The sequence below is a fragment of the Danio rerio genome, chromosome 8 (genome assembly GCF_049306965.1).
Source record: "Danio rerio strain Tuebingen ecotype United States chromosome 8, GRCz12tu, whole genome shotgun sequence".
NCBI lineage: Eukaryota > Metazoa > Chordata > Actinopteri > Cypriniformes > Danionidae > Danio > Danio rerio.
Genome location: NC_133183.1, coordinates 710,001 through 724,813, shown reverse-complemented (window position 1 = coordinate 724,813; position 14,813 = coordinate 710,001). Strand labels below are relative to the sequence as shown.

Below are 14,813 nucleotides of genomic sequence, written 5' to 3'. Positions count from 1 at the left end.
TCTAACACGACCTCTGATATATACATATATATATATATATATATATATATATATATATATATATATATATATATATATATATATATATATATATATATATATATATATATATATATATATATATACATTTTTTTTTTTTTTTTTTTGCATAAAATAAATTTTCTTTTGGAACACAAACTCCTACACACAACTAACATTCTTTACTGGAAACTGTTTTCCAATAGAAAACATAATTGGTTAAATAAAATCTTGACATTAAGTATCACTCTCTGCTTCAAACTAATAAAAAACTTAATAAGCTCATTAAAAAAATCAAATTTTATTTTGTTTAAAAAATAAAATAAAAATGACCTCATTTTCCAATAAAAAAGTACTTTTTCTTTAGTTTTAAAAATGTATTATTGAAATGGTTTCATTAAACAAGTGTTTACTTCTTCAGAAGTTTACCAGAGTATTTACATATTTTGCACAGAATCAACAATGAAGAACTGAGAGATTATAATCATCTTCATTTGTCTCCAGATGAGTTTCCCAGACTGCACTGAAATCAAGATATCCACTGCGTGTTAATGAAAGTTCGGTCATGACTTTATTCACAACAACATCTTTTGGCCTTTTTATGCTTTATGTACAAAAGTGTTGAACTCATGCAGACAGAAGAGGATTGAAGAAGACCACAAAACACTGAAGACTCAGAGACTTACTCTTGTTTATAGTCCACATATCCACAGATTCTGAAGTCGAGCAGCATTTTCTGGACAAGTCAAAAATATTGGCTGTCATTGACTCATAATCGCGTACGTGTTTCAGATTTATATGCACATTTGAACTTTCCGCATGATAATGAAAACATGCGTACGCACATCACTTTGTATTTAAACTTGTTCTTCTATTAGTGTTCTAAATTAGCATATGCATGAGGAGTAGTCATTTGCATAATACACGCCCACACGGCGCCATATAAGAGTTCTCCTCAAAGCAGCACTCGTCCAGAGAAAATTCGCTGCTATATAGACTGTAATGAATTACTCTTTAATATAAATTATCTGTGTACTTTTCATTGACCCTGTAAATAAAATATCTAATTATATGTCACGTTTTGTTGGTATTTATAAGATTACACATGATTATTGCATATATTTTCGTGTTATTAAAAGTTTTGAATTTTTTTTCCTCAGATTTAAAATAAATTTAGCACAGAAGTTTTGATGAATCATGATTTATTTGTGAAAACATCCGTGCGCATATTTCACACACGTTTAGTAATTGAGACACTGGGTTTCATCCACTAATAATTGCATATGTTTTTCATATTTATATGCACATTTGAACCTCACAAAAACTGTCCGCCATCTTCACAACACTTCTTCTGTTAGTGAATTTGATTAGTTCTGAGGGGGTGTCCTCGTGCAGTAATTTGCATAAGACACGCCCACAGCAGCTCCATAGACAGTGCTCAGCATATATAAGTACACGCCTCACAAATCTCTCTTTAAATTAATATTTTAATAAGATGCTCTACAATATTATATTTGTGCATATACATTAGATTATTCAGTACTGAAGCCAAATCTGGAGCTGATCTAACAAAATGACGTACGATAATGCTGCAAAAACTAGTAGAAAAATATCAAATACAAATTTAAAAAAGAAGAAAAATCAAGAGAAGCAAAAAAATGAAACATTTTTGTAGGTTGTATTTTTTCTTCTTGAATTTAATTGTATTATCTTTCTATTTCTGAATATGTTTGGTGACTAAATGCTTATTTTAATAAATATATCTGTTTTGTTTAAATGCACTGCCCATATTCACTGAGAAATGGAGGACAATATTCATTTTAATAATGGGGTGTGCTCAATTACGCTGAACACCGTAAGGGCTCTCTTCAAAGTGGCACTCGTCCAGAGAAAATAATAATAAGTCAAATGAGTTGAGAAGAGACGAAACAAAAGCAAAATATCTTTAACTGTAATAAAGGTTTTGGTGTTAGATGTGGAACAGGCTTGCATTTCTGGCACTTTTTGGTGGTATACAAATACTGCAATAATTTTTTTGCACATTTCCTATATATATATATATATATATAGTTGAAGTCAGAATTATTCGCCCCCTTTGATTTTTTTTTCTTTTTTAAATATTTCCCAAATGATGTTGAACAGATTGAGGAAATTTTCACAGTGTGTCTGATAATATTTTTTCTTCAGGAGAAAGTTTTATTTGTTTTATTTCAGCTAGAATAAAAGCAGTTTTTAATTTTTTAAACACCATTTTAAGGTCAATATTCTTAGCCCCTTTAAGCATTATTTTTTTTTCTCTATAGTCTCCAGAACAAACCATCATTATACAATGACTTGCCTAATTACCCTAGTGAAGCCTTTAAATGTGACTTTAAGCTGTATAGAAGTGTCTTGAAGAATATCTAGTCTAATATTATTTACTGTCATCATGGCAAAGAGGAAATAAATCAGTAATTAGAGATGAGTTATTAACACTATTATGATTAGAAATGCTGGAGAAATCTGCTCTGTTAAACAGAAATTGGGGAAAAAAAATAAACGGGGCGAATAATTCTGAATTCAACTGTGTGTATATATATATATATATATATATATATATATATATACATATTTTTAATCTGTAGTTACTTTTCATTCACTGCATATCTAATGTTAGGCTCTTTTAAATGTTTATAAAGGCCTGTGCACACCGAGACGTTTTTTGCTTGCGTTTTCTGTCAACGTTTAACACCTCGTGACTATATAAAGTGCGTCAATGTGCGTCAGCGTCAACGTCATGCTTGTTTTTTTGTTTTGACGCACCGCGCTAAAACCTTCTCCGCCAATCAGCTTGGCACATTTGTTCACGTGCACAGAGCTGCAGAAGTTACCGTAAACAGTTGGAGGCGCTCAAGTGCAAAACTATCAATGCGAGCGCACATTGAAGAAGCTGCCCAGGGTCGATATGAACAGGGAGCTGCTTATTGCTCTGTGAACAATCATCATTTCTTCATTGCTAGAGCTGGAACTGCTGCTTGAACCATCCATGCTTGTTCGAGTCACCAGTAACCTTAACAATAAGCGTAAAAACTTTCCCTCTTCCTCTTCTTCCGTGTTACAAGCGGGTGTTGGAAGCTTAAAGTTGTGTAGCGCCATCTATCGTCAAGCAGTGATTTTGCATCCTCTTCTGCTTGACGCCGGTGAATATCGCTTGGGTTTAAATGCGGAAAAACGTCTCGTAAAATGCTAACGATAAACACAAACGAAAAGCGTCCCGGAGTGTACGAACCTTAATGCAGATGTTACGTTTTGTGGTGTTTTGTTGTTTCTTTTCTGTTTTGCGTTCTCCTCTCACTTCAGTGCGTACTCTGTCCTGTTCTAGGTGTGCAACCATTGGTTGAGAAAGCTGTCAATCACCATCATGACGCAATCGGTGCACCAATCAGGAGCTGGTCCGCCAAGTATAAAAGGCGTGCGCTTGCGCTGTTCAGCAGGAGCGCTTGGCCCACCGCCAAACTCCTCACTTGCGCCGACTGGCCTGTTCATTTGTGTATGTGTAGTTTTACTGCTGTTGTGTTTAGTTTCTCTCGATTAAGTGATCTATTTTTTAGGCAAGCTGGCGAAGTTATTGAGAAGTTGAACGATCTTTATGGGAATTGGATCATCAGAGCTCTTGTTTTGCTAATGGCTAACAGTGTTCATGAGAAATCTAGTCTTTTGAGCAGCATAGTATTCTTCTTGTAGTTTATGGAGGTGTTGCCACATTTGTATGTATGTGCTTGGAATAGTTATGAAGTTTAGTTAAGTGTCGCGCTTAAAATTACGGTCTTGTTTCTGGATTCCTCTTTGGTTAGTTAGTTTAGTGGGTTGAGGTTTAATTAGATCATTTTGTTATATTCATTTCTTTGTTTTGGCAACACTCCTGTATTTCGTTTGATTCGGTTATTTAAAATTACATTGTAATTTCCTTTATTCATTGTTTGACATGCTCTGTTTCATAAATACTTAATTCTTTTGTTTCACTTATCATCGGTTGTGTGTTCTCATTTACACCCAGCACCATTAGAGACTCACTGAATGTTACGCCTCATCCAATTTAATAACTTAAACACGTAAGAGCAGACTACAAATCTGCTGGTATATGGACTACAAGTTCCAGTCATGCAACACATACACACACCTGCTCCAAGTGTCCACAGATTACTCTCCCACAGCTGAAGCTGCTCATGGACTGATTACTGGACACAGCACACAAACACACAGAAGCAGCCGAGTCCTGTTGTGCTGTTTCTGAACGTTACATCACATTTTCCTTGCCCTCCGTGTTTGACCCTTGCTTTGTTTTGTTTGTTGTACCCTGTCTGCTGCTTGCCTTTTGGCCATGTTGTATGACCACAACTCTGGATTCACCTGTACACATCTGTTTGCCCCTGTGTTGACCGTGGCTTGCCTAACTGTTCTCCTAATGAACTCTGCATTTGGATCTGCACTCTGTTGTCAGCGTCCACTTCACATTTCAGAAGCCATGAAACATCTCAGCCATGAAGTGTGTGTGTGCGCGCTGTATAAATAGTCCTTGTAATCCATTTATAATCATCCTCTGGCTGTGTGTGTGTGTAATAAACCAAAAGTGGAACAGTTGTGTGTGTGTGTGCGAAGTGCATGTATGGAATTGTAGTCCAAAATGTGGCAGATTTGTAGTTCACCAGCAAACCGCGTGTTTTCCAGCAATCTGCAGCCGCTAGATCACTGGTGATCATAACAGCATACATGATTATTGCGTACGTGGGTTATTGAAAAAGTTGTTCGTTCATTTTTTCTTACATTTAGAATCAATTTTAGTACGAAAGTTTTGATGAATCATGATTTATTATTGAAAACGTCATAGTTCATGCATACATTTGTGCGCACGCATGGCTAGTGAATGAGACCTATTGTTTTGTATTAAAAAATATTCAAGATGAAGAGAGTTTTTCCTTAATACGAACTAAATAAGCAGTCAGTGCGGGAAATAAAATGTTATCTCAAACTGGAAACAAGATTTGTTCACTCCTCCATTGTCTGATAATTGTGCTTGTTTTAATAAGAAACTCTCTATATTTTGTGAAAATGTAACCCTGCCGGCCTTCCGCATGGGAGTCGGTCGCTCTACCAAGGAGGCTAAAGACCATAGCCTCTAGTGTCTGTCGCTAGAGCACCTTTAGAGGTCAGAGGAGTGAGGTTTACCTGCACAGCACTCACTAGCTGGCCTCTGTTACACTCACTCCCCTAAACCTCACTCCCGTCCGGGTCACGGCACCAATGTAGCCCCGCCGGTTCAACACCACCCAACCCGCTCCAAGCTGGTATCGAACCGGCAACCTTCCACATGGGAGTCGGGTGCTCTACCAAGGAGACTAGATTTTGACTTGTCCAGAAAATGCTCCTTGACTTCAGAATTAGTAATGTTTAGATTACAAACAAGACCAAACTGTCCTCCAGACACGTGTAAAGAGTGTGTGATCATCATAAAGCTCCGGATATAAAGATCTTCCACCAGTAAGAAAGTAAAGGTGTTTTATGAAACCCACGTTCATTCAGCGGTGATTCTCTACACGCTGCCGAGTCCACATATTAAATAACAATAATATTAATCATCATCGTAATAATTGTCAAAAGTGCCATTCAGCATGATATGGGAGAAATATAATATTCAGAATTTACATTTTGTACAAAGTAAAGTCATTTTTGGTGAAGCTACCCCTGTGAATCATGCCTAGTCTGAATAATACTGTGATTTACACCTGAAGAAGAACCAGCAGAGACTAAACACTCACTGATGATGACCCACTGCTCACCTCGCTCTCCAGTACAAACAGATATATGTTATCTCTAAAAATAATCTTTAATTGTGTATTTAGGGACATTTTGTCTTGCGCTGGTCTAAAATAAGCCTCGGGTGTGTGTGTGTGTGTGTTAGTTTGAGCTGAGAGTAACACACAGATAGTGTTCTCCAGCTCTCTGAAACTCACCCTTTCAGGATTTGATTCTACTTGTGGTGTTTTGGTGACTGTCGCTTTAAATGCAAATGAGATTGTGCTCTTTTTGAAAGAGGGCGGGGCTACAAATGCTAATGCATCAGCATGGTGGCAGATGTAAAACAGCAGTGCTGGTCAGGTGTGCTTCCGTGTGAGTCTGTCAGTCTATGTCGCTCCTGTCGCTGTTCATCACATCTGTAATCCTCTTAGTCTATGCTGACCATCTTCAGCAGCTCAAACACTCTAATGGCTAATGGACAGACGGCTGCTTCTCACTCAGGGCTGCTGTTTATGCTAATGAGATGGAGAGATGGGCACTAGTGGGCGGGGCTTTCCCCCTCTGATGACACGTACAAAGGGAGAATGTCAATCAAAGTGTTTCATTCAGCAAGTCTGATTAGAACAAACACAATTCACTCATGTTGAGCATTAGAGACTGCTGGAGATATCCACACACTGCTGACACACAACTGGGTTTAAACCTTGCATAAAGGTCATTTCTGCATAATAGGTGCCATTATAAGACATTTTTAACTGTCTCTACCTCCTAAATCCTACATGCATCTATATATGTCAATCTCAGGTAAATATATCTTGATTTAAGAGAGTTCAGATATTTTAATAAAGCTTCATAATCTGTTCATTTTACTTACATGATTTGAAATGATTCAAATACATCTAAAGCATGTTTACATACACATCTAAAACAATATTTCATCATTTATATGATGCTGATACGCTTTAATAAATCTGAGTGGTATCTCCTCTGTGTTAATAAACTAATGTCCACATGAAATCAAAACTAACCATATTGGTGTTGTTAGCTCACACTGCTAATTTAGTGCTGAAGAATTCATCTGTGCTTGTCATTAATAAAATAGTTTCCTCTTGTAATCTTTAAATCTGCAAATGCAGTGTTTGTTTTCAGTTAAATTCTCAGCTTAGGTCTGTCTGAGGTATGGGGTGGGGCTAACACACTTAACCACGCCCCTTCAAACAGAAATAGTGAGGAGGAGGAGTCTGTTAGCTTGTAACAACTCTCCCCAATCTCTTTTACCCAATCTTTCTGAAAGAAACGCCTACTTTACTTCATCCAATCAGCTTGCAGTAGAAAAAAACAAGCCACGCCCACTGCTTATCTAATATTCTGTTTCTCTGGGAACTGTGTCACAAGATGAAAAAAAAAACAACGATAGCAGCTTCCGGTTCATGTGGACTTTAAAAGAAAGCTGATTTATACTGGAGAGCGAGACCATCACGGAGCGAGTGTGAGTTTCTGCTGTGCTCATAAATAAATAATCTCCTGCATCTTAATCCCCGCCCCCGGCTCCGCCCCTCAGTGCTCAGTCTCTGCCTGGTTTGACTGCTGCGTGTGGCTGTCTGTGTGTGTTTGAGTGTTTCTTTGGTTTTGCTGAAGTGTCCGTGATGTTGACTCATGATCCTGCATCATCAGTGAATGTGTGTTTATTTCCTGATACTGCATCCTCAGTTAATCCACCTCGATTGACTCGCTGCTCTCGCTGATGGGTTTACACTCGTTGGGCATCCGCTGGTGTCGACTGAGCTGAGTTGCCTGAGTGAAGCTGCGCTCGCACCGCTCACACCTGCACACACACACAGAGAGAGAGAGAGAGAGAGAGAGAGAGAGAGATTATTATCTTTTTGGGTTCCTCCTCCTTGTTACAGCTCCACAATCCTTCATACACACACACACACACACACACACACAATCTTTTTCTGTCCATTTTCTGGTATTTAATTTGAATTTAACCTCTTATATTTCATTCATTTTCTTGTTGGCTTAGTCCCTTTATTAATCCGGGGTCGCCACAGCGGAATGAACCAACAACTTATCCAGCAAGTTTTTTACGCACCGGATGCCCTTCCAGCCGCAACCCATCTCTGAGAAACATCCACACACACAATCACACACACACTCATACACTACAGACAATTGAGCCCACCCAATTCACCTGTACTGCATGTCTTTGGACTGTGGGGGAAACCGGAGCACCCGGAGGAAACCCACACAAACGCAGGGAGAACATGCAAACTCCACACAGAAACACCAACTGAGCCGAGGCTCGAACCAGCGACCCAGCGACCTTCTTGCTGTGAGGCGAACGTGCTACCCACTGCGTCGCCAACCTCTTTTATATATATATATACACACTGTGAAACCCAATAAGTTAAGGTAACTCAAACCGTTTGAGGAAACCATTTAGGTTCAAAAACTAATCTATGTCAGTACTGTGAACTTACTCCATTTAAGTAATGAGATATTTAATAAACTCATTACCTTCAAAACTAGGTTCAAAACTCTTTTCAAATGAGTAGAATTAACTTCCAGTCAATTTTGAGTTACCTACACTCATTTTACCTGATAAAGTTGACTGTTGAGTTTTACAGTCTATATATGTGAAACCCAATAAGTTGAGGTAACTCAAACCATTTGAGAAAACCCATCACAAAAAAAAAACATTTAGGTTCAAAAACTAATCTGAGTGAGTACTGTTACCTTAATCCATTTGAGCACAGTAAAACCTGATAGATGAACTCAAACCAACTGAGTACTGTACAACCCAATAGGTTAAGGCAACTCAAACCGTTTAAGTTAAAAAACAAAAACTAATCTATATTTGTACTGTGAACTCACTCCATTTAAGTTATGAGTAGTGAGGTATTTACACTGTAAAAAGTGATTAGTCATTTAAAGCGAGTAAACCAACTGCCTTAAAAGCAACTAGATGACTTTACAATAATAATGTAAATAATAATAATAATTCTGTACATTTAGGCTGCTTTCACACCTAGACTTTAGTTTGGGAACCTGTCTTGTTTGCCCAGTTAGCGCGATTTGTTTGGCATATGTGAATCCAGCAATCCGTGCCAAAACAATCAGTCTGAGATCGCTTGAATGAGATGGTCTCGGCTCGATTGAAACAAACTCCGGAGAAGTGAGAAAGCAAACGATTTGAGCCTGGTTATATCAGTGTTTTATGGATATGTATAGGCATACGGCTATATGAAGAGACAATTATGAGAAGGGCAGGAGGTCATTCAACAGACATCCCAAGTCTCCTAGAAGTTTCGGGAGTCTCCGGCAAATGCACAGAGACTCCCGGATGCCCGCAAACGAGTGATAATCTCCCGGTAATTGCACGTCTCCCTCCTGGTCCTCAAATTTGTCGCGCACCCTTTTCACCCCTCTCCACCGCATCCCTCCTTCAGACACGTCGCGCGCACCCTGTCAATCACCACCAAACCACCACCATCCCCCTGACAGCTGAGCGGGACTCTGCAAAATAAACCCTGAAACTCTGAGCAATGTGAGGAGAGTTTACTCACACGTGACTTGTTTTAGCTATTTTGGTCCATTTAGAAAACTTTGCAGTGTGAAAGCGAACCTCTCCAAGAGCGGTAACAATTTTAATCCCTGTTTCAGAACAAGAGAATCGATTCACAGGTGTGAAAGCACCCTTATATAGCACTTTTCTGGCCACTCAAAGCGCTTTACACATAGGGGGAAATCTCCACATCCACCTCCAGTGTGCAGCATCCACCTGGATGACGCGACGGCAGCCATATTGCACCAGACCGCACACCACACACTAGCTGGTGGAGAGGAGACAGAGTGATGAAGCCAATCATGATATGGGGACGGAGAGGAGGCCATGATGGAGAGAGTGCAGAATTGGCCAGGATGCCGGGGTGAAACCCCTACTATTTTTCGAAGGACATCCTAGGATTTTTAATGAGCACAGAGAGTCAGGACCTCAGTTTAACGTCTCATCAGAAAGACGATGCTTAGAGCAGTATATAGTCCTCGTCACTATACTGGGGCATTAGGACCCAGACAGACTGCAGGTTGAGCGCCCCCTGCTGACCTCACTAACACCACTTGAAACAGCAACCCAGCTTTCCCATGTAGTCTCCCATTCAGGTACTGACCGGGCGCAGCCCTGCTTAGCTTCAGTGGGCGAGCATGTGAGAGTTGGCCAAACCCAGTGTAACTTGAAACTGTCAAGTTGACTGAATTTTTATAATTATGCTAATTGTACTCACTTTTCTAAATAAAAGTAAACACTTCTCCAATACACATTTATCATGTATATTTTTAAGCTTTTCTGGATCTATCACAATGACCGTAACTAAAATAAATCTGCTCTTCCAGACTCCAGTGTGTCCTCTAAATTCAATACAGGCTCTACGTTTAGATTTTATAGACTTTATGACGCACCAAATATGTAATATTGTGATAATTACAGTAATTATTTGAAAACAGGTGTGCAAAAAAAGTCTGACACTGTAAAAAGGGACAAGTTAACTTTAAAAAGGTGAGTACAATTAGCATAATCATGAAAATTAAGTTGACTAATTAAAATGGGTTTACTTACATTATTATTGTGAAGTCAACCTGTTGCTTTTCAGGCAATTGCTTTATTCGCTTTAAATGACTAATCACTTTTTACAGTGTAATTAACTCCTTACCTCCAACACTCAAAACTCTTTTCAAATGAGTAGAAATAACTTTCAGTCAATTTTGAGTTAACTACACTCATTTCATTCGATAAAGTTGACTGATGAGTTTTAGTGCGTGTGTGTATATATATATACATATATATTTAATGTCATACCTGTCAACCCTCCCGTTTTTCCCGGGATTCTCCCGTATTTTACTGTTCTATCCCGCTATCATCCCGTAAAGGTATTTACCGTATTTCTCCTATATTTTCGGTGTTTGAACAGTCGAGCCTCCCTATACGCAACCCATACTGCCAAACCACCAGGGGTCGCCCCTTGCTCTAAAATGTGAGTCTTCTGTGATTTTGCTTTGTTTAGGAATGAAAACACTTATAAATAAATATTAAAAATGGCGCGATTCCTTTTGATTACAGGTGCCGTCGCCCATCCTATACAATCCTCAAAACAGTCATATAGCGGTGCGTGACTGTCAGCTGACGCGCTCCATACTGAGAAACAGACGCTGCTTCCTAAACAGATTCTGTACTCGCCATTTAAAGCGGAGAGAAAGTCTGGCCTTTGGGTGCGTGTTTAAACAGACATACACACATAATTAATAATAATAACATCTAAGGATGTCGATCTTGATGGGTTTTTTTTTTCCCAAACACAACTAATTTCGTCTTAAATGAGCATAAAAAGTCAGGAAAGCAGTCGAATGCTTTCATTATAACGTTAGATGTGTGCATTTTTAAAGTGACAGCTGTTATTTAATGTAATAAAAAAAATCTTATTAAATAGGAGACTCATTCGTTGCTCTTTAATCAGAATGTGTAAGTTACAGTGGAGAAACGGCTAATGAGATTTGATAGTTTGATTCTGTTTCATTATAATAGCTATTAATTGTAATGAGCTGAACTGTTTGCTAATGTATTTGCTGCTGATGTATATATTTATTTTTCTTTTGTTAATAATAATTTTAAAACATTTTACTGACCATTTAACTGTTTATTTACAATGAAACAGCTGCAAATGAACATATTTAGTACTTTAGGGATTATTTTAAGAAGGGGGATGGGGGGAATCCCTTATTATGGTAGGCATATCCCTTATTTTCACATCACAATGTTGACAGGTATGATTTAATGTAGACATGGATTTTGTAATGCTTTACTCTAATGAGTATCTTTTTGCAAATTAATAAATAACTGTTGCTCAGCAATATCTATCAAAATTAAACCTGTCAACCCTCCTGTTTTTCCCGGGATTATCCTGTATTTTACAGTTCTATCCCGCTATCATCCCGTAAAGGTGTTTTCCTGTATTTCTCCCATATTTTCAGTCTTTCTCTGAAGAGCGGCAATAAAGAGCCGATCCTCTCTATAAGCAACCCATACCGCCGAGCCACCAGGAGACACCCCTTGCTCTTAAATGTGAGTCTGTGCTGTGCTTTAGTGTTATTTAGGCATGAAAACACTTTGAAATAATTATAAAAACGGCAGGATTCCCTTCCTTTTCGTTACAGGTATCGTCTCCCCTCCTGTGCAATCCTCAAACAGTCACATAGCGGTGCGTGACTGTCAGCTGACCCGCTCCGTAGTGATCAATATACACTGTTTCCCAAACGGATTCTGTACATGCCATTTGAAGCGGAGCAAAAGTCTGGGTTTTGGGTGAGTGTTTGAACACACATATGCACATAATTAATAATAATAATATCTAAAGATGTTGATCTTAGTGAGGTTTTTTTTAAACTAACTAATTTTGTTCTAAATGAGCATAAAGAGTTAGGAAAGCAGTCAAATGCCTTTATTACAACGTTAGATGTATGCATCTTTAAAGTGACACCCAAGGCCAGCGCATCCATAGAGGCCCTGATGACACCTGTTATTTAATGTAATCAAACGAAGAATCTAAATAAATAAGAGATTCATTCGCTTCTCTTTAAACCCTTCAGACCCTGCGTCCATTACAGTGGACATCACATGACAGCCCATTTTTCTGAAATTTGGAACATAATTCAGGTCTGAAAGGGTTAAACAGAATGTGTGAGTTATACAGTGAAGAAACGGCTAATGAGGTTTGATAACTTGAATCTATTTCTTTAAAATAGCTATTAATTTTAATAAGCTGAATTGTTCGCTAATGTATTTGCTGCTAATATATATATATATATTTATTTTTCTTTTGTAAAGAATAATAATAACACATATTACTGACCATTTAACTGCTTATTTACAGCGAAACACTTCCCGACGAATATATTTAGTGATTTGGGAATTTTTTTGGGGTTGGGGGGGGATAATTCCTCATTATGGTGGGCATATCCCTTATTATATCCCAATGTTCACAGATATGATCAAACCAAACCAGACCTTTCATATTCTTAAATGATGTCCTCCATCTGAATTTCAGTGATGTCATGTGAACAACCTATAGCGCATGTGATTAAACTGTAGGGGAAACTGGAGCACCCTTGAGGAAACCCACGCCAACATGGGGAGAACATGCAAACTCCACAGAGAAACACCAACTGATCCAGAAGAAACTCGAAACCAGCGACCTTGCTTGTGAGGCCACAGTGCCAACCACTGAGCCAGCGTGCTGCGGGTGTTAAACATCATCTGTGAAATACTTGAGAACGAGTGAAGAAGAGAGTTTCTGCGCTGAAGTGTGTGTCGTGTGAATGTAAATGTGTGTGTTTTTGCTGACGGAGGACTGAACTCTGTCAGGCTCGTCCGCTCGATCAGTAGAAGTGAGTTATTGATCCGCTATTGATCTCTCAGTGTTCTGATGATTGTGTTTGTGAAACGCTGATGACACTATTGTGTTTCTCTGATCGCTCATTAGATGCTTGATTTGTTGGCAGTGTTAAAACACACTTCTGGAGCTGCTCAGGTGTGTGTGTGTGTGTGTGTGTGTGTGTGTGTGTGTTCAGACTGTTAGAATGCATCGATGAGCGCCTTCAATTATTACACAAACATAATCACACACACACACACACACACACACGCACGCACTCTGAGCTGTGGATGAAGCAGAGTCTGACCACTGACAGTCTTAATAAAGTAAGGGAAAAAATTTATAATAATAAAATCTTTTAAAAAGTGTTTCTAACAATAAAACATTTAATCCAATTATTAATAATAAATTATTTCTAATAATTAAGCATAATTAAAACATTTACTATTATATTTACAATGATAAAACATTCATAATAATAATAAAACATTCATTCATTTTATATTCAGCTTAGTCCCTTTATCAATCAGGACTCGCCACAGCGGAATGAACCGCCAACTTATCCAGCACATGTTTTACGCAGCGGATGCCCTTCCAGCTGCAACCCATAACTGGGAAACACCAATACACACTCATTCACACACACACACACACACACACACACACACACTCATACACTACGGTCAATTTTTGCCTACCCGATTCCATTATACCACGTGATTGGACTGTGGGGGAAACCGAAGCACCCGGAGGAAACCCGCGGCAACACGGGGAGAACATGCAAACTCCACACAGAAACACCAACTGACCCAGCCGAGGCTTGAACCAGCGACCTTCTTGCTGTGAGGCGACAGCACTACCTACTGCGCCACTGCATTGCCCATAATAAAACATATACAATAATATTTATGATAGAAACATTTGTGTTTATGTGTGTGTGTGTATATATATATAATGTAAATAAATGAATGTGTGTGTGTGTGTGTGTGCATGCGTGTGTGTGTGTGTGTCCAGTGCGCTGTGATGCAGAAGTGAAGGGCGGGTACTCACTGTACTTACTTGAAAGGCTTCTCCCCGGTGTGTGTGCGGATGTGGTTGTTGAGTGTGGTGGCACCGGCGAAAGCACGGCCGCAGTATCCACATTTGAACGGCCGATCGCTGGAGTGTGTGACCACGTGATTCCGCAGCTCCGACGGCTGGGAGAACGACTGAGAGCAGTGACCACACTGATACGGCCTGAAACACACATATACACACACACACTGAGTGACCACACTGATACGGCCTGAAACACACATATACACACACACACTGAGTGACCACACTGATACGGCCTGAAACACACATATACACACACACACTGAGTGACCACACTGATACGGCCTGAAACACACATATACACACACACACTGAGTGACCACACTGATACGGCCTGAAACACACATATACACACACACACTGAGTGACCACACTGATACGGCCTGAAACACACAAACACACAGAGGGCCTTATCATACACTCTGCGCATTAAGGAGCAAGATGTACATGGCGCGATGTGTTGCTATTTTCAGACCAGCGCAACAGTAATTTTCT

The 14,813-nt window shown here is 39.1% G+C and overlaps 1 protein-coding gene across 3 annotated transcripts in view; it reads right to left on the bottom strand.

The window, feature by feature from the left end:
- Nucleotides 1-4,847: 4,847 nt before the first annotated feature.
- The window catches only part of prdm6 (PR domain containing 6), a 67,290-nt gene continuing 57,324 nt past the window's right edge, over nucleotides 4,848-14,813 (bottom strand). For 2 of the 3 annotated variants that reach the window (XM_073909983.1, XM_073909984.1), the window contains exons 7-8: nucleotides 14,280-14,456; nucleotides 4,848-7,618 (exon numbers count right to left, since the gene is read on the bottom strand). In XM_073909983.1, coding sequence (XP_073766084.1) covers nucleotides 7,504-7,618; nucleotides 14,280-14,456 — 292 coding nt within the window. In that variant the 3' untranslated portion in view covers nucleotides 4,848-7,503. Of the gene's footprint in view, nucleotides 7,619-14,270; nucleotides 14,457-14,813 lie in introns of all 3 variants that reach the window. The other variant, XM_073909985.1, reaches the window with a different exon arrangement.